This window comes from Ranitomeya variabilis, chromosome 4, assembly GCF_051348905.1.
Source record: "Ranitomeya variabilis isolate aRanVar5 chromosome 4, aRanVar5.hap1, whole genome shotgun sequence".
Taxonomy (NCBI): domain Eukaryota; kingdom Metazoa; phylum Chordata; class Amphibia; order Anura; family Dendrobatidae; genus Ranitomeya; species Ranitomeya variabilis.
In genome coordinates this window covers 700,413,542-700,434,711 of record NC_135235.1, presented here as the reverse complement: position 1 = coordinate 700,434,711, position 21,170 = coordinate 700,413,542, and the positions used below count along the sequence as shown (strand labels likewise).

The window sequence follows — 21,170 nt, the reverse complement described above, 5'->3', positions numbered from 1 at the left end:
ATCGATCTATGTAAGAGTATGGAAAAAATTTTTAAGCCTCTATCCCTCAGCCTTGTCAAATGAAATTCCAGTCCCTATTATTCTTGAATTTCTCCAAAGAGGACGTGATTTAGGCCTCTCAGTTAACACCTTAAAAGTGCATGTTTCAGCGCTAGGGGCTTTATATAGTCACAACGTTGCAGGAGATAGATGGATATCCAGATTCATCTCAGCCTGCCAGAGAGCAGAACCAGTCCATATCCCCAACTCACCTCCTTGGGATGTTAATCTGGTCCTTGAAGCCTTGACAAACCATCCGTTTGAGCCTCTAGATTCTGCTCACATTAAATATGTCTCCCTCAAGACTGCTCTTCTTGTCGCCTTAGTATCGGCAAGAAGGGTAAGTGACATACAGGCGCTATCAGTAGATCCTCCATTTATGTCAATATTGCCAGATAGGATTGTCCTAAAAACAGACCCTTCCTACTTGCCTAAGATGTGTACTAAATTCCATAGATCTCAAGAAATCCTTCTTCCTACCTTCTATAATAACCCTACGAATCAGGAGGAAGAAAAGTACCATACTTTAGATGTGAGAAGGGCTGTGATAACCTATCTAGACAGGACTAGTCCCTGGAGGAAGAGCAGGGCTCTCTTTGTTTCCTTCCAGGGTCAAAGAAAAGGAGCTGGTGTTACCAAAGGCACATTATCCCGATGGATTCGGGAGGCGATATACCTGGCCTATTCGTCTAAAGGGGTAGATCCACCTGAGACTGTAAAGGCACATTCCACCCGGGCGATATCATCATCCTGGGCAGAGCGGGCAGAGGTTCCAATAGAACTCATATGTAAGGCCGCAACCTGGTCGTCTCCTACTACCTTCTATAGTCACTATAGACTAGATCTATCTGCTTCCACTGATTTGTGTTTCGGTAGATCAGTTCTTAACACGATAATCCCCCCCAAATAACTGTCTCTGAAAGTCTCTCAGTGGGTGCTGTCGTGGCGAAGAGAAAACACCGGATTACGTACCGGTAATGCTCTTTTATAGAGCCACGACAGCACCCCTTCACTTCCCTCCCTTATATATTAGTTTGCATATGAGCACGGATAAGGGTGATTGGTTCTTGTAAATATTAGTAGTTTAAGATAAAATGATAATAAATTGCCTACTAATACTGGTGGGCGGTTCCTCGCAATCTCTGTAACCCAAACTGTGGGAGCGAGGGGGACCGCCCCTTTTATCTCTCCATAGGGTTTCCTGTTCCTGGGGGCGGATCCCCTCTCTCAGTGGGTGCTGTCGTGGCTCTATAAAAGAGCATTACCGGTACGTAATCCGGTGTTTTTTCAAAACCTCACTGTAAAATAAATACATAATATCAGTGCGCTGTACAAATTTATAGAAACAAATATACAAGTAAGATTCACCATATTAAAAACAATACTTCCCAGACAAAACCTGTACAAAGGACTCTACACAAACTATGTACAGCTATATACACAATAGTACAGCATCTTATACAGAGAATATTAAATAGTATCCCTGGAGATTCATATCTCACCAGTATAGGAGACGCAAGAGAACTACAAAAAAGTCGCCTACAACCTATCTAGAATAAACCTGTGTATATATTTGTCCTTTAGGTAGAGAGGAAGCAGGAAAAAAAATATATATATATGGATAACTTATAATGCAGAGAGGATTAGCATGTGCATGTACATACGTATTTATTTAATACTCCTTATAGATCCAGGAGCAGCACAAAATGACATAGAGTCCCCTTGAATGTCTTATGAATTAACCTGTAGCATGTATATCCATATCTTTCCATGAGTATAGACAATCTAGGTTTAAAGATCAAGCTGTTTCAAAGTAATACACTGACCTTACGGTAGGGGTGCAGAGAGGAAAAAGCAGTACTGCATTGCGCAACATATGTGAGTAGTAATGAGTGAATTTGTTCAGAAAACGATTGCCAGGCATAAATTCGGCACGAATATGGCACATTCGGATTCATGATTGGAAACACAAGCAAAATTTTATAAAATCTAACAAAATTGGAAACATTTGGTTAAAAAGTGCTGGAAAATATGTGCATTGCCACAAAGTATTTTCAGCTCTTTTGCAACCACAATAGTGGTGTTTCAAGAGCATGGGTCACGTGTTCAAGGGAAGGGGGTTTGCAGAGCTTGGCATGCTTGTATAAAGTAATTTCTCTATCCCCCATGACAGCACCATGGAGAGAGGGGATCTACCCTTCAGGGGCAGAAAAAAACCTACAGATAAAAGGGTGGTACCTCTCCCTCGCATCAGTTGGTTTCCTGTCCCTGACGGATAGCCTTCAGTTTGGACAGTACCGTCTTAGAAGAACAGAAGATCCGGGACCGGCCAGTTCGAATATTGGCAGTTGGGAGATTCCTGCCATGGCTGGTGCGGTGCCCAAGGCCGCCACCGCTGGTACTGAAGAGTCTTGCGGGGGGAAGCGTGGCCGCCACTCCGGAGAGGACCCAGGGGCTTTCGGGGTCCGGGCAGGTGCACACGCTCATAGCGTGCGCCCTGAGAGGAGGGAGCAAGCTTACTGGTGCAGCAAGATGGCCGCAGCTCCGGAAATGGAATACTCCTTATGGGGCCCGGGCTGGCGCATGCGCAGTTGAGACGCTCCCTGGGTGACGCGGCAGGTGGAGGAGGGAGACAGGAAGTGATATCATACGCACAGCAAATTTAAAAAGACAACAGAGGAAACATTCTGACTGTGTGCAGTCCTCTGTAAAATGGAAGACAGCGATTGGCAGCAGCAGCACCACCACAAGCAGCAGTCAGATGCGCAGAAGAATCGTTCTTCCGCAGACAAGCGGTCTAGCCGGTCCAGCAGCCACTCCACACAGCGCGGCAGAAAATCCGATGTGACGAATAAGTCACCATCTCCGGAACATCCTCTTCTGGATTCTGCCCCTTCTCCAGAACCGGTACCTGCAGCTGCATGCATCTGACTGGTGAGAGACCTTCGAGAAAGTTCACCATTGTAATGGGTGTTCCTTCTCTTCCTTTTTATTATGGAAGGAAGAGATTGGGAAAAATGAAAAACAGGTGCTGCCCCATATGCGACAGAGCCTTGTCTGTGTCCTGGAATAAGAAGCTCTGTGACTCTTGTATAGGACAAGTACTCTGTGAAGAAACCCCAGACTTCGCTTCCAAACTTAGATCTGCAATTAGATCGGAGTTCCAGAGTCTTTTATGTCCCTACGACAGGGGGATAAAGCCAAAAAGAGAAAAACCTCCATATACTCCCAGTCCGATCCCTCTAGATCTGGGGGCATAGACTCGGATATAGCAGATTCCTCATCCTCGGATGCTGAAAAGGGGGGGGGGGGGGCGTCACTGCTTTCCCCTAGATGAAGTTGATTTCCTGGTAAAAGCAGTAAGATCTACCATGGGGGTGATGGACTCTCTCCCTGATTAAAACAGTTCAAGACATAATGTTTGGGGATTCGGTCAGAAGAAGCATAGGGTTTTCCCCTAAATGAGAACATCTAGGCCTTAATTAAAAAGAATGGGAGAGACTGGGCAGAAATAACTATAAAGGACCTTCTCTTAAAAGGAAGTACCCCTTTGAAGAGGGGTTATTTACATCTTGGGACAAAGCCCCTAGGCTTGACGTGGCTGTAGCCAAGGCCTCTAAAAAATGTGCTCTCCCCTTTGAGGACCTAGGTACACTTAAAGACCCCTTGGACAAAAAAGCTGACACCCTCCTTAAAGGGGCCTGGGAATCGGCAGCGGGAAACCTTAGACCAGCCATAGCAGCAACATGTACCTCCAGATCCCTAATGATATGGGTGGATCAGCTGGAGAAACAGTTGAGGGAGGGGAAACCCAGGAATAAGACATTAGAATCCATTCCTATGATAAGAGGTGCATCGGCCTTTCTGGCAGACTCATCAACTGATTCTGTTCATTTAACATCTAAATCTGCAGCCCTCTCAAATGCAGCTCGAAGAGCTCTATGGCTCAAATGCTGGCCTGGAGATTTACTGACAAAACTCAAGCTATGCTCGATCCCATGTGAGGGACCATTTTTGTTTGTGGAGACACTGGACGATATCCTCCAAAAGGCAGGGGCTAAGAAAAAGGGATTCCCAAACCTGGGCCCCCCATCATTTAAACAGTCCTTTCGGAACAAAAACGTTTTCCGCAGAAAACACCCAAGGGAGAAAAATAGATGGAATGAGGGGAGAAGGAAGGACAGAGGGTTCCTCTTTGGCAATTCCTCCCAAAATAAAATAAATCCTCAAAGTGACGGTCCCCCAGAGTGGGGGGAAGATTAACCTTTTTTCTTCCGGCCTGGGAAAAAATCTCGAACAGCCCTTGGATCTTAAACCTAGTCAAGTCAAGCATGAGGATAGACTTTATCTCTCTCCCCCCGCAAAACTATGCAGTGACTCCCCTAAGATCCTCTATGCGAGAACAAAGGGCCATGGAATGCGAAGTCATGAACCTCGTACAAAAAGCAGTCCTTCAGAAAGTCCCCCCTCAGGAAATGGGGAAAGAGATTCAACTCCCCGCTATTTCTAGTGTCCAAGCCAGACGGCACCTATCGGACAATAATAAACTTGAAGAAACTGAATCACTATCTTGAATTTTTGATTTCTTACATAGTCAATAAAATCAACCATCAAAATACTGTTTCCGATCTGTTTTATGACTGTCTTGGATCTCAGCGACGCGTGCTACCACGTCACCATTCACAAAGAATGCCAGAGATACCTCAGACGGGCGGTTTCCATAAAAGAGAAATAAGAGAATTTCAATACAGAGCCCTCCCCTACAGAATATCAATAGCCCCCTGTGTTTTTACCAAACTAGTAGCGGAAATGATGGCTCATCTCAGGGAACAAGATACTTTGATGATCCCCTATTTGGACAATTTTCTAATAGCAAACGACTTGGCTCAACACTGCAGAGCAGAGGGACAGAGTAATGAATACCCTAGTGAACCTAGGCTGGCTCATAAGCCTAAAGAAATCAAGCCTAGAGCCCAGCAGAGTACAGGAATTCCTGGGGTTACATTGGACTCTCGGAAACAAAAGTGCCGCCTCCCAGCTCACAAAAAAGAAAACATCACACACATAATGTCAAAAGCATTACAAAATCCCTCCATGAGGAGGGCGATGTCCCTATTAGGTTCCCTCTCCGCCTGTTTTACCAGCAGTCCAGTGGGCACTGCTGGAAACAAGGGATCTCCAGTGGGACATATTAGAAAACCAAAAACATTAAGGGGTCACTTAGAGGGCCACATAACTCTAAATTCAGTTACTATTCATCCCCTGGTTTGGTGGAAAGATGCCGACAACCTATCCAAAGGGATCCCCTGGGTAACAGAAGTGTCTTGCATAGTTACCACCGAAGCAAGTCCCATGGGATGGGGAGCTCATCTAGGCAACAGGGTCACTCGGGGTGTGTGGAAAATCTAGGAGATAGAGGCTTCTTCGAACCAGAGAGCGCTTTGGGCAGTGGGTCATACTCTATCAAGTTTTCTACATATTCCATGGGGTCATCATGTCCAGGTATTCTCGGACAATCGAGTAGTAGTGGCTTACATAAACCATAAGGGGGGAAGCAGATCCCGGGCCCTAATGGACACCACGTCCAGGATCCTCAGGTTAGCAGAGAGCAATCTTCTATCCCATTTTGCATTACACATTCGGGGGGGGGAAGGGGGGCAGGAAATCAAAAGGCAGACTTTCTGAGTCGCACTTAACTGGGACAGGTCAAATGGCTTTTAAATCAGTCCATTTTCGAACAAATTGTGAAAATGTGGGGAACCCCAGAAATAGACTTGTTTGCCGATTTCAACAACAAAAAGGTGGAGGCATTTTGTTTCCCCCGGACAACAGAGGAGACAGCCCCGACAGTTCCGGACCCGGCACAAAAAAGGAACCCGCGGCACGGTCCCTCTTCTTACAGAACTTTTTCCCATATCCCTACTACATATGTGGAGCTCAGCCACAGTGATCTTGGGGTTCTTTTTTACCTCTCTCAACAAGGCTCTTCTCCCATCATTGCTCAGTTTGGCAGGACGGCCAGGTCTAGGAAGACTTTTGGTGGTCGAAAACTTCTTCCATTTAAGGATTATGGAGGCCACTGTGCTCTTAGGAACCTTAAGTACTGCAGAAATTCTTTTTTACCTTGGCCAGATCTGTGCCTTGCCACAATTCTGTCTCTGAGTTCCTTGGCCAGTTCCTTTGACCTCATGATTCTCATTTGGTCTGACATGCACTATGAGCTGTGAGGTCTTCTATAGACAGGTTTGTGCCTTTCCAAATCAAGACCTATCAGTTTAATTAAACACAGCTGGACTGCAACTGCAATGAAGGAGTAGAACCATCTCAAGGAAGATCACAAGGAAATGAACAGCATGTGACTTAAATATGAGTGTCTGAGCAAAGGGTCTGAATACTTATGACCATGTGATATTTTCAGTTTTTCTTTTTTAATACATTTGCAAAAATTTCTACATTTCTGTTGTTTTCAGTCAAAATGGGGTGCAGCGTGTACATTAATGGGAAAAAATGAACTTTTATGAATTTACCAAATGGCTGCAATGAAACAAAGAATGAAAAATTTAAGGGGGTCTGAATACTTCCCGTACCCACTGTATTTGCATTGAGTACATTTTATGGCTATATGCACACGTTGCGGATTTGACTGTGGAATTTTCTGTGCAGATTCTGCATTTGTTGGCAGAAAACACAGATCAGAATCTGTGCGTTTTTTTGCAGATTTTATGCATTTTCTTTAGCGGATTTGCTGCGGATTTTGTTCATTTTCTTGTGTGGATTTCTTCCTTTTTTTTCACCCCTGCGGATTTCTATTATGGAATGGGTGCAGAAACGCAGCAGATCCACAAAAAGTATTTACATGGTTCTTTTTTTTTTTTTTAAACCTGCTGCGTTTTCCATGCGGATTTTTCCGCACCATTATTTTTTTCCATTGATTTACATTGTACTGTAAATCACTTGCGGATCTGCAGCGTTTCTACATGGAAAAAAAATGCTGCGGATCCGCAGGAAATCTGCAACGTGTGCACATACCCTTAGGTCAGTCTCACACGTCCAGATAATTCCAGTACCAGAAAAATCGGTACCGGAGTTATCCGTGACTGTGTGCTCACGTGGCACATCAGTCTGGCACACGAGCGGCGCCTGTGTGCCCACTGAGGACCACACGGACCATGCAGGAGACAGCACTAGAGTTAAGCGCTGTCACCAGCATGTGGTGCTGAAGCCGGCATTCATTCCTTCTCCCCAGGACCGGATCTCTGAAGAGCACATGGTGAGGCCTTGGACCTGGAGGCCTGTGTGTTGGACGGTCCCAAGTGGGGACGGACGTCCTGAATAGCGCACAGAGAGGCCGTGTTTGCAGAGTCCGTGATGGCACTGTGTTTGGGGGTGAGGTTACTGTTTCTTCTGCATCTGGACTGTCGTGAGTGCCCTGGTCACAAGGACAGTGATCCCACTAAGACAGCTTCCCCAGGAGAGAGTACTGACAGGAGTCAGCGTGTGGAGCAGGAGCTCCTGAAAGGTAACCCAGAGTATGGGAACTGTGCAGTTTCCCATGGTAACTGGATGGAGTAAGGTCTAGCATGTTTAGAGACTGCAACCTAATGTCGTGTGTTGGTGCCTGTTGTGTTCCATGGACATTAATGAACTGTTCAGCGTGCGGTCACCCACGATAACTGGAGAAAGAGGACCGGCGGGTTTAGTGACTGCATTTCAAAGCCGTATACCATGAAGTGCTAAGGACTATGTGAGGTCTGTGATACGTAACAGGGCCTACAGTGGTTTATGCTGAGTGTATAATAAACCACATGGACTGTTTATGTGAAAAACCGTGCCTGTCTACGTTTACCCTGTTGCCAAGCGAGTATTCTCCAACCCGCCAGTGATTGCGGCATTACAAGCACATGAAAGACAATAAAGGATACAACTTTAAAATACTTAGGGGGCTGACAATAATCTAAGCGCTCCGTCCTGTAACAACTCTCCCTGACCTGCTTCCTGAGGACGGTGTGCCGAGCATCGCGTCACTGGGTCTTCTATAAACCCAATAACGTGACGCGGCCGGACAGTCACAGTAATACCAGTAGCCAACATGGCTGCATCATCACCGTGTATGGCGGGCAATCCTCGCATGTTTATTGGCTGGGAACTCGAGCACGGCGCTCCATCACCTGCGATACTCCAGTAACAAGCTTGTCCGAGCCCCCGATGCCGGATCGAGTAGTGGAGAATGGCTCCCACTGTTGTGAACTGTGTTTCTGGGCTCCCTCTGGTGGTCACTAACGGTATTGTGTTAGGTATGTCTTGTTGCAGGCCTGAGCTCCAGCTGTGTCGTTAAGCAGCGGGTGTTTCCTATTTGAGTCTCCTCTGGACTCAGTCTCTTGCCTGGCATCGTTGTATCCAGACCTATTTGGTCTCCTCCGGATTCCTTTCAGTCTGCCTCATGCAAGAAAAGCTAAGTCTGTTTTGTACAATTTGGATCGTTTGCATTATTCAGTGTTTTTGTCCAGCTTGCTTTACATTTGATTTTTTGACTCGCTGGAAGCTCTAGGGGGCTGATATTCTCCCTCCACACCGTCAGTCGATGTGGGGGTTCTTGAATGTTCAGCGTGGATGTTTTGTAGGGTTTTCTGCTAACCGCATAGTCCACTATCTATTTTCTGCTATCTAGACTATTGGGCCTCACTTTGCTGAATCTAGTTCATCTCTACGTTTGTGTTTTCCTCTTGCCTCACCGTTATTATTTGTTGGGGGCTTTCTATATCTTTGGGGTTCAATTTCTCTGGAGGCAAGCGAGGTCTTATTTTTTCCCTCTAGGGGTAGTCAGTTCTCCGGCTGGCTCGAGACGTCTAGAACCTACGTAGGCACGTTCACCGGCTACTTTTAGTTGTTTGTGTCAGGATCAGGTATGCGGTTAGCCCAGTTTCCACCTCCCTAGAGCAGTATTTATATTTTTGCTATCTTGCCGGAATATCAGAGATCCTCTGCCATTGGGATCATAACATCCCTCATCACTAGTATCTACATTATTGTGCTGGAGCCAGGAGAGGAATCATCGCATTGTGGGAGAACTTCTCTGGGCTTCTGTCCTCTCATCCTGCAGGTGTCTGAGTGGAAATAATGTGGAACCAGCGAAGCCGCATTCTGTCCACAGCCGTTACCTCACTGTTCACACCACACAGGGACGCCAAATGAGTCTCCTCAGTGCTGAAGGGGTTAATGTCCCCCCCAGTAATGGGGAATCTCCAGCACCTACCTCCACCTGCAGAGCTGCACTCCACATATATGGCTGGTCTGTGCGCACAGGACCTGTGATGAGGTCACGGGAGGGGAGGAGTCAGGGGTCACATGATCAGGGGCCTCAGTGTATGAAGGACTCTGCTGTGCTGACAAGTATTCAGATCCTCTGCTGGTGCTGCTCCTTTAAGAACAGGTAACGTTGCAAACAGTAGAACAATTCCCCCCATTAAGTGATTGGATCCCCCCAGACCTTTCATAGATCTTAGTGATATTACAGACGGGAGATTCCAAGAGCACTAGATTCAGGGGTAATCCTAGTGCTGACTGAGCCGTGCGCCTCCATCTAAGAGAGCGGCCACAACCCCAGACGATGCAGCGGCCGGAGCAATGTTATTGATTGAGGGAATTTCTGAGAGCAGCAAATTAATGAGAATGTTTTACTGGAACCTCCTGGGGCATCAAGGAAAACCGTCTCCTATTCCCACCTGGAATCTGAGCCATAATTGCCAAATCCCCCGATCTGTGGTCATCAACCAGAAGAGGCTTATTTATGGGACAAATCCCCTCATCTTCCCCAAATCCTGGCTTTTCTCTCCCAGAATATCTCTCCCATAACACAAAGGCTGGTGGAGCTGGTGCCGGTGACCTGATGCTATTAGAGGGTCACTACTGACACATTGGCTCCTTTCTTCTAGAGTCAGGAGGACTGTGGTGGATCTGTCGGCAGTGACATTTATGTCTAAGTCCGGATTACCTCTCCTGTGCTCTCTATGGATATCTCCTCTAGGATATTCTGTGTATTTGTCCCACAGAGCCCGGGGACTGGAAGGTGCACAGGTTGTAGGTATTATAGGGCGCAGGTTAGAAGATGAGGAGGAAAGCGAGTGAGGGACGCCTCCTGCAATGTCAGGTCCCGGTGTGGACCATCCTCCATCAGACCACGCTTTTGGCATGGCCTCCCTGTAAGTGTTTGTTGGCTCAGTTGTATGTACAGAAGACGCTCGCTCTCCACCTTGGCATACAGATCTACTACACATTGATGAGAAAGTTGCCTCCATTGTTGTCTGATCATTATTCGGTAGGTGTAGAAGTCCATAGCTGATATTTTATTGGTCGGCCTCGCAGTGTTGGGATCAGTCGGTGTTAGATTATAGTGATCGCCATCTTGGCCGTTCCACAATATTATAGGATATTGCAGAGCATCATATGATCTATGTGTTTCTGTAATACGCTGAACATGTTCTCTACGTCTCTGAATAATTATATCTCGGCTTAGAAAGTCCCGTCCAACCATTACAATAGCTACTTCACTAACACTGGGGGAAGTAAATCTCCTTTTGTGCCACCAACCGGAGTCTTGTCTGCTCTTATTACAGCCTGATATTCCGCACTTCGCATTCTTTATAAGGCTGTATTATAAAAGGTTTACTAACTGATTGTGTTAATGGAAAAATCTTTGTAGATTCAAAGCAATGTCTTTCTTTTTTCTCAGGTATAACTTCACAACGTCGCTCAGCTTGTATCTGTTCATCTCACAAACAGTAAATTTGTAAAAATGTTGGGTCTTGATTTGCTACAGGAAGCATCAGACCTACTGTATTTATGTTATATTTGTGCCTGGACTTTTTAAAGTCAACATAATTCCTGCTTCAAGTCCAGCTGTCCTACCAAAGGACGTCATCTGGAAAGATGAATTGTATCTCTTAATAATAATAATTGCAGTAAATGAAAGAAGTGGTTAGAGAGGTAGAGATAAAGATGGCAAACTGACTTCACCATTGACCACCACATACCAGGCGATTTAAAGTTAAACATTTTTGCTTGACAATGTTCTGATATTACGTCCATTTTGCTTACTATGACTGTCAGATGTGACCTATAGTCCCGAACTGAGTCGTAGTTAAACACTTCCAAACTCAGGTCAGCCTGCCTACATCATTTTGACGACATTCATCCTTTTGTTCAGATGTTTCCACATCCCTTGATTCAGCCTGTCTCATCTATTTCCTTTGAAACCAGGACTAACATTGTTCACTTGTCTCAGCTGTTTGACAGTTTTGCTTTCTTAGCTTTTGGATTAACTTGCCCAAAATAGATTGTTTTTTGGGCGGCATTTTAAAAAACAGTTCATAGTATTATAACCCTTAGTAGTCACTGACACTGATAGAGCTGTAATAAGTGAATCTATATATATATATATATATATATATATATATATATAAAGCAGTAAATGTGAGACTACCTCACAGTCAGACTAGTTGTCCATAGCAACCAATCAGAGCTCAGCTTCCATTTTATATCAGTAGCTTCAATGCTGAAAGCTGCACTCTAGTTGCTATGGGCAACCAAAACAATCTTACTGTGAGGCAATTTTCTTAAATGAGACCCCAGTTACTTTTACAACAGACATTGCTATAATTACTGACTCTAGAGCGACTTATCAGGTTGCCCACCTTAGCGACTATATGGTTGCTTCCCTTTTAAGAGTGACTCTTTGGGCCCTCTCCTTCTAGATCTTTAGGACCTTTTGGACAGCAACTGTCATTATGCATTCAACACACAAACACATATTTTATCTTTTATTTCTATAGAGTTTTAATTCTGGGGGCCAAATCTTGTAAAGGGGGGATATTTTGAGTTTTAATGTTCGCATCATTTTTAGTCTGGTGTTAAAGACGGGCCGCTTTTGTATCTCACGTGCTTCAACGCCAAAGAGCAAGAAGGCATACAAAAGCAGGGATACCCATATAGTGTAACACTTTGCATTGGACCAATTCACACCAAACCACAAAAAAAACGCAAAACAATATTTTAAAAACATTTAAAATCTACAAAGATAGTACAAAACATCAGGAGCTACGGTCTGGCCTTAAATCTCAAAGTTGAGTATACAAATCAATGTGGGACGCAAATAGAAAGCTCTGCACAAAAGCATTAAAGGTTGGCACCAAATATAATGCAGTCAAAATGTAAATGGCAATACTAATAAATAAGAGCAATATTAATATCAGAGACTGTATAACTAAATAAAGGGACCTCATATTTAGATATAGGAGAACACATACATCAATCCACGCGCAAATCTATGAAGATCATGAGGCTCACTAGGAGCAATCTATGTGTAGAGATCTATTGCAAACCAGATTGCCCTACAAATTATAATTGTAAGTATCAACAAAAATAAGGCTCGACAAGCTTATAGAACACCATCTATAGCACCACACATAGGGTGCAGTCCAGCAGGTACAGGCATGGATAACGGCTCCTGAGATAGCCCGATGCGTATCGTCACCGTTGTGACTTCATCATGCCGGGACATAGATATATATGATGGCGCACTCATGCTGATAAAACCGAAAGTATGGAAATATCAGTTGGTATATAGTTGGTCTGGAAGGAGATGTAGGGGATAAAGACCTATTCAAAGTTAAGACGCCTTTAAATTATAACCTTTTTTATCTAAACAGAAACCATCTGAAAAAGGATAATAATCATCCTTTATATAGAGGATACGTACTCTGATCTTACATATAGTCTTAATAGGCCAAAATGTGCACTACCATTGATCATTTTCTCCTTGTTATAACACTGAATGGAGACAGATTACAACAACGAGGTATCACATCAAAAAGCTGGTAAATACAATTAATCTGGGTGTCATCTAGGAGAAACCCCCTTGGCTGCAAGTGACACAATCAGAATGTATATGTAACATGTTCTTCCAAGAACAAAATTTATTTAATTTGTCTAGGCCACGTAACAGCAGCAACATGTCCTATCATGTCAACGGGACATGACAGTAAATTATATTTGATGCCAACCCAAAATAGACAAAAGTCGAGACCCAATACATAATAAAAATTACCTACCCAAAGCTAGCATATTCTCCACTAGGGAGGTTCTTATAAGGGCACTACTAACGAATATATTTGGTGCCAAACTATCAGCCAACCATACTGAAAGTATATTCAATTTTCAGAGTAAAGAAGAATTACCAAGTGCCTAAATAATATAAAGGATGTCCTTAAATCAAGCTACAAAAGCTAGTAGAGTCACTTAGAGTTGCTTGTAGAAGCCCGTAAAGAGCAGTTCTTAATTCAAACTGGACAGGGCCATGCTTCGTAAGTCATATATCTGTAGCGCCCCCACTGCCGCAGGGCCGAGGGGTACCCGGTACCGGGCCTCTGAGTCTCTGCTCTGGGGTTGTCACGGTGGCTAGACCCGGTCCATGACCCTGCTGAGGGGCGTACAGTGATAGATGTGGATAGTGGTGGTGGTGCGGTGCAGTAAATAATGAGGACATCAGGTCGCAGTCTCTTTACCTCTTTACTGAAGGTCTCTGGGTCCTCAGTCCGGAATACGGTTCACCAGGCTGCGCAAGTCCGGCCGGTCCGATGGCACCTCCAGAGTTCTCCTTGCAGGTGGAAATCTGTGCCTTCCTGCTAACGCTATGTGTTGTGGTCCTCCCCTGCTGTGCTTACGGGATAGTCCCCACAACTGTTGTGTCTGTTTCTCGTGTTCCCTCACAACAACTCGATTAGATATTGTTCTGCTAATCCTCCGTCCCTCCCGGTGTTATGGTTGGGACGCACCCGTATGACGGGTAGGCTCAGAGCTCTTCCGGGACCCTAGAGTCGCCCCTCTCCACTGGTTGTCCCCCAAGTCTGCATAGGTGATTTAGGTGAGACAGCCCGCCTGTGACTGACTGTCCTGCCGTTGGTTTGAAGTATTGCTTGGAGCTAGATATATGAATACTTCCTCGGCGTTCCGGCTGCCGGTTGTGCGCCTCAGTAGGATGTTGCCTCGGTCTTACAGCACGACTCCTACTGGTATTCTCCTTTTTGCTTTGATCTCGTTTCTCACTCAGCACAATATATCTCGCTTCTGATCCTTTCTTAGGGCACCGCTGCTATGCTGAGCAGGCACAGTCCCGTGACGTTCTTTCTTGTTGCCAGGCCTCTGTCAGGATCCCACCCCTGACAGGGACCCTACCGAATCTTCCCCACAACACCCTCTGCCACAAGGTGTTGCCTGGTTCCAACCCAGTCAGCTTTCTGAACTAACTTCCTGCCTGACCCCCAGTTTACCCACACGGTGAGGAGTGGCCTAATAAATAGCACCCTTAGCTCCCCCTGGAGGCCCGACTGTGAAATGTATTGGTGTATGTGATACCTGGTCAGATGAACTCCTTCAGTGCCATCAGACGTACCATAGCCCCCCTTAGCGGCGGAGCCACAGTACTGCAACGACCAGGACTCTGGGGCGCTGCATATCCATTTAGACTCACATCTCAACAGTCTGTGTGTAATGTTCCCCCCTCTGATGATGATGATGTTGACACTCTCTAGACCCATGATCTTCAGTCCTCTGGTACTATCAGCGGTGTCGCTGTATAGACACGTAGCACAGAGTTTGATAGTATTGGCTGCCATGGCAATTATAGCGCCTGCGCACTGTTATTCCAACACTTCCAGCTTGTCAGCACGAGGGCGCCGTCATCATGTATACCTATATCTCGGCATTTTTACTTGACGATACGCGTGGGGCTATCTAAGGAGCCAGTATCCATGCCTGTACCTGCTGGACTGCACCCTATGTGCACCCTTTAATGCTTTTGTGCTGAGCTTTATATTTGCATCCCACGTTGATTTGTATACTCACCTTTGAGATTTAAGGCAAGACCGTAGCTCCTGATGTTTTGCACTATCGTTGTAGATTTTAAATGTTTTTAAAATATTCTTTTGCGTTTTTTGTGGTTTAGTGTGAATTGGTGCAATGCAAATTGTTATACTATATGGGTATCCCTGCTTTTGTATGCCTTCTTGCTCTTTGGTGTTGAATCGGTTAAATTTAGACATACTGCTGGTTGAACCCTCTTGATATGATATTATTTGGGTGATGGTGCCGTCCGTTGTGTGGTAAAAATATTTGTATCCCACGTGCTACCGCACACAGATTTTCTGCTTTATATATATGGATTTTAAAAAATAAAACTAAATACTGTAATAATAAATCTCCTCATATGTTTCCCTTATTATCTCCAGTAATTGTATTATTACACAGGATTTTATGATGTTACATCGGCTCATCTTCTCATTCAGGTCTCTACAATATCGGATCCTCTCAGTGAAGATCTTCTATAGAAGAGAATTTTCCTGATTTACCCATCAAGGATGGATATGGACAGAGACAAGATGGCGGAAAAGATATTACACCTCACCCTAGAGATCCTCTTCCGGCTTACTGGAGAGGTGAGAGATTCTGATGACGTCACATTACATCATTCTTATCTATGGGAATAACAGATGGACAGAACTGGAGAGGTGAGGACTCTGGAAATGTCTGTAGCGAGATTTATTAATGTGTCTCTCCATCACCAGGATTACACAGTAGTGAAGATCTCTAGTGAGCGCTGTCAGGACCCTGGGTCTGAGGGATGGGGAAGATCCCTGAGCCCAATTATGGGGCATCCCCTGATACATGAGGACATTAATGACCAGAAGATCCTAGAACTCACCTACAAGATGATTGAGCTGCTGACTGGAGAGGTGACACTGCTGGGAATGCTGGGACATTATACAGTAATGCTTTGAAGGGATCGGGGGATGACTGTATCATTGTATGTGTCAGGTTCCTATAAGGTGTCAGGATGTCTCCGTCTATTTCTCCATGGAAGAGTGGGAGTATTTAGAAGGACACAAAGATCTGTACAATGACGTCATAATGGAGGTTCCCCAGCCCCTCACATCACCGGGTAATAGATAGGACTAAACACACACGGCCTATAATTACCTGTATGTAAAGAATGAATTCAGTCCCTGTGTGTGTTTCCTCCAGATCTATCCAGTAAGAGGACAACACCAGACAGATGTCCTCGTCCTCTTCTTCCACAGGACTGTAAACAAGAAGATCCCAATGTTCCTCAGGATCATCAGGTAGATGGAGAGAAGGTGTCATGAGATCTCCCCTATGATGTGTAGACGGCTGTGAAGGTCTTGTTCTCAGTCTTGTCTTATCCACAGTATTATATGTTTTATACTTGTGTAATGAGAACGGTGGAGATGGCAGGATTAGAGCTGATCATAGATGTGACTTCTCCATCTGTCTGTGACTTTTACAATATTTGTTTCAGGGTGAAGATCTGGCCCATATTAATACTACAGAGACATATGTGAGGGGCGATGAGCGGTGTAAAGAGGAGTTTGTTACATATGACTACCCAGGTGAGTAGTAATGACTAAATGCAGAAAAGTCACAGATTCTTCTCAGTTATCGACTGTGGCTGCTTTATCGGTGTTGTAGTACGTTCGTACCACTATCACCATTTTGCTTCTAGAACATGGCATATTCAATTACCCAAAACTGTTCAAATTATTTTGGGTATTGAAAGCCTTCTTCTATAGAACTTACAACCTGGAGGATCCACCTACCCCTAGGGTTTAGAAGGCGCTGACCCTTACCTGCCCAGATCTGTAAACTACCAAGCCAAGTTACAGTGTACGAGGAATGTGCTAACAAGTAAAAAAAATCACTTGAAGAAAAGTGTTATGATGGGCCTGTAAAAGAATGCAGAGGGTAATGATGCTGTTGGCTTCCTAGAGCCCTGAGATATTATCGGATGAATCTACCTTCTCCTCCTTCTGTGCTGCTGAATGTGCTCATATGGTCCCTACAAGACCAGGTCCAGTCTTCCTGGACAAACTTCACTTTTATGATCGACAACATTAAATGTGCAGTGAGGCCAAGTGTTAATTTCTGTACAATAACAGCAGAGTTTCCCTTTATCCTGACTTTTCAATTTCTTTTTAAACCAACTAACTTCAAGGAGGATTGTGATAAACTACATATATCATGGCACAGGTGAAATGTTTTATATCTCTAAGCTGTGCATGGCTGATGGCTTTAATATACATTTATTCACGCCTGCAGGAGATGTGTTGGCATGGCTCGAGCTCTGGTTTCATGGATTCACTCCATGTCTTAAATGCCATTATGTTTTCGATTATAAGGAATTCAGATTACTGCACAATCTCTCCTGAAATGGGGGCACTAATACTTTCTCTACTCTTCTAGTCAGAACTCACAGTAGCTCCAATGGTCCATCATAAATGAGTGCACCTCCAGTTTAGTGTTGAAGCACTCAAACATATGTTGTTGTTAAAGATGCAACATAGAATAAAAAAAGTCTTTTTTTTACAGGTTCATTTTGCATAATAGTTTGATGGTGGTGGGATCGGCCTGACTCACTTATGTGAGTCTACAATTCCCTCGTATCTTTAAAAAAAGTCTGTTTCCTCTGCCAAATGCCCGAGATCTATAATTAAGACGCATCAGCTCTGCACTATTATAAAAAGTTCTCTTTAAATGTCTAATATTTCTTGCAATTCATCTGACAGAAAATATTGGCAATTACGATAGTTTAGATTGCCAAGAGCCACCAAGCCCCATACTCTAATTACCCCGGAAAGGTTTCATCACTAGTTACTCATTTTTTTTATTGAAAAAGATTGTTGCACTTGATCATTTCAGTAGATGTCTTGTTGTCTATATTCAGTTTTTTACTACAGTAGTTATTGCCCAAAATACTCTTATTTATTTCTGTTTTTAATCAGGCCCCATTTTTCAAATCTCACGTGTGTCACTTTATATGGTTAGAACTTTGCAATTCTTCACAAAGGATAATAGGAAACAAATGGAACTAGCAAATTATTTTCAAATTTCTCTTGAATCCGACAATGTCCTATAGACGGTTGTACACTACTGTCTGGGCACATGGCAAGTTAAGAAGAGAAGGAACGCCGTTTAGCTATTTGACTGCAGATCTTTCTGAAATAGCTTACAGTACCAATGAATTGAGGCACTGTTCGTGGTCACCTGGCAGGCCAAAAAAGATCCACCTCGAACAGGCTTGGTACTATCTACTCTGCTTTCCAGATCCCACAGAGTGCCTTGTTCATCACCTTTTAACGCCTATACATAAATCTGGACTTACACCGAGACCCCTAAACTTGAGCCACGATGTTACCTGCTTTTCTGTTGTGTGAGATGAGAAGAAGATTAATCAGGTAGCTAACCAGAAGGGCAGAGATAATACAAAATCAGAAGACACAAGAGTAGTCCATAAACAAGCTGGGAGCTGAGCACAGAGGCCTGAACCAGAAGAGAACAAGGCTGTATCTGGCAGCTTCCAGACTGGATGGTACTAGAGGTCCCAGGCACTCTTATCTTAGTGGCTGGACAGGGCCTGTGCCACCCAGAGCTTCTGGCCCCAATGTTTCCTACATCGCCAGCGCCGTCTGCAGAATTAATAAGGCGGCTCCTGGTGACAGAAGCAGATGTTGCAGTAGCAGATCCCAGAGGAGATGGAACTCACTATTTGCAGAATCCCTAATATAACAAAATGGCAGAAAACCAGAGCAGTAGAAATCCCCATAAAGTGAGTAAATTTTGGAAATGATAGCCTTCTGCGAATTAATCTATAGGGAGTAGTGACAATTTTGATTCCACAGCCACTTTACGGAAATTAGCACGCAGTGGATGTTGGAGAGTGAAAATAGCACATTTGCCATTTTATTACCCAACACAAAGTGCCCAGATTGTGCTTCAGGACAAACATACACACGATAAATTAAGTGGCTTTCTCTCCCTGTAGTAAAGCCAAATACATGGATGCTAAATGTAGTTTGAGCCAACTGCAAGGCTCTGAAGCGAGGAGATTTGAATTTTGGGATAGTGGATATTGCTGGATAGGTTTGTGGAAGCCATGTTGCTTTTCAAGAGCATTTGAACCAGTAATAATTTGGAAACCTCTGGTTTTCCATTGACACATGATGGACTTGGGTCGGGGCTTTTTTTTGTGAGGTGAGTAAAGTTTTTATTGGTATAATTTTTGCCCACATAACATTGCTGGGTGGACTTTTATTCTAAATTTTAGAGGCAGAATTAATAAACAGTTGAACACCATGCTCCACTGGTTCATGCTATCAGGTTTTCTATTAGACTGTGAACTGTCATTGTCTTGTGAGTAATTCTTTTTTTACATAACTTGCTAATTTTATAGATAGTTTAAGTAGAAATGTTAAAAAATATAAAATTCAATGATATTTTATTCAAAAATAATCATTAGTTTTATTCTTGCCAGATGACTGTATCAGGAGATCAGAGGGACAGCTGACATCTTCAATTTTTAAATCAGATGATCTTGAGATCCCACAGGATAAAATTGAAGTGAATGCCATGACTCCAGATATACCATCATCCCTTCACAGCAAAGACCTGTCATCTGATCCTTTGAAACAGGTCCTGGCTTCTGATTCATTACCGACTACTAAGGAAAATCAAAGTCACAAAATAAGCATTAAAAAACGAATTGCTCCAAAAGCAAGAAAGTCATTTTCACCTTTAGAAAATGAAAGGAGTTTTCCCCTTGAAAACTCTTTTCTTAAACATCAAAAAATTCACACAGCAGAGAATAGATTTTCTTGTCCCAAGTGTGGGAAATGTTTTAACCATAAATCAGATTTTGTTAAGCACCAGAGAACTCACACAGGGGAGAAGCCTTTTGTGTGTTCACAATGTGGGAAATGTTTTAACCAGAAGTGCAATCTTGTTATGCACCAAAGATTTCACACAGGGGAGAAGCCTTTTTCATGTTCAGAATGTGGGAAATGTTTTAACCAGAAATCAGATTTTGTTAAGCACCAGAGAATTCACACAGGGGAGAAGCCCTTTTCCTGTTCAGAATGTGGAAAATCTTTTAACCGGAAAGCAAATCTAAATATCCATCAAAGAACCCACACTGGGGAAAAGCCTTTTTTCTGTTCAGAATGCGGGAAATATTTTACAAATGAATCAAATTTTGTTAAGCACCAGAGAACCCACACAGGGGAGAAATCTTTTTCCTGTTCAGAATGTGGAAAATGTTTTAATCGGAAAGTGAATCTTAATACCCACCAGAGGAGTCACACAGGGGAGAAGCCATTTTTCTGTTCAGAATGTGGGAAATGTTTTAACCAGAAATCAGCGTTGGTTATCCACCACAGAAGCCACACAGGGGAAAAGCCTTTTTCCTGTTCAGAATGTGGTAAAGGTTTTAACCGGAAATCGAATCTTAATAGACACCAGCGTACCCACACAGGGGAGAAGCCTTTTTCATGTTCTTAATGTGTGAAATGTTTTATCCAGAAATTAACTGTTAATAAACATCAGAGACGTCACACAGGGAAAAAGCCTTTTTAATGTTCAGAATTTCGAAAATGTTTTAACTGAACATTGTATCTTCTAAAAGGGTTTGTCCACAACTAGTACAATCTCTTGTCATTCCTCATGTTTGGCCTGGTAAAAATAAAAGCACTCATACTCACCTTCCTTGCTAACGCCGTTGAAGCAGTTTCTGGACTCGTGTTCCAGAGGCTCATGAGGTTATTACATCACATGAGCATTGCCAGGGGTGAACCTAGCCTCTCTACCGCCTGAGGCGAACTGCAAAACGGCGCCCCCCATAGTAAATTTTTTAAATCGGTAGAAATTAATCTGGTTCATACAGATTTCTTTCTATCCTGTAAACATTTGTGCAGTAGTGGTCATTTGAATTTAGAGAAATAGAAAAAATTATGTTCGAACACAAGTACCGTATTTTCCGGCATATAATATGACTTTTTTACCCCTGAAAATCATCTCAAAAGTCGGGGCTCGTCTTATACGCCGGGTAGGGCGTGTGCAGGGAGCGGTCCTGTATGGTTCCCAGGATCTGGAGGAGAGGAGATTCTCCTTCAGGCCCTGGGATCCATATTCGTGTAAAAAAAAGAATAAAAATAAAAAATATGGGATATACTCACCCTCCGACGGCCCGCAGCTCTCAGCGGTGCAAGTGGCGGCCTCCGTTCCTAAGGATG

General features: G+C 43.8%; 1 protein-coding gene across 3 annotated transcripts in view; it reads left to right on the top strand.

Annotated features, from left to right (window-relative positions):
* Positions 1 to 20,714, top strand: part of LOC143766454 (oocyte zinc finger protein XlCOF7.1-like) — a 42,297-nt gene extending 21,583 nt beyond the window's left edge. For 2 of the 3 annotated variants that reach the window (XM_077254167.1, XM_077254169.1), the window contains 6 exons: positions 15,378 to 15,527; positions 15,657 to 15,824; positions 15,907 to 16,030; positions 16,114 to 16,211; positions 16,409 to 16,499; positions 19,418 to 20,714. In XM_077254167.1, coding sequence (XP_077110282.1) covers positions 15,450 to 15,527; positions 15,657 to 15,824; positions 15,907 to 16,030; positions 16,114 to 16,211; positions 16,409 to 16,499; positions 19,418 to 20,439 — 1,581 coding nt within the window. In that variant the 5' untranslated portion in view covers positions 15,378 to 15,449 and the 3' untranslated portion in view covers positions 20,440 to 20,714. Of the gene's footprint in view, positions 1 to 9,399; positions 9,470 to 15,377; positions 15,528 to 15,656; positions 15,825 to 15,906; positions 16,031 to 16,113; positions 16,212 to 16,408; positions 16,500 to 19,417 lie in introns of those variants that run through there. The other variant, XM_077254168.1, reaches the window with a different exon arrangement.
* The last annotated feature ends 456 nt before the right edge of the window (positions 20,715 to 21,170 follow it).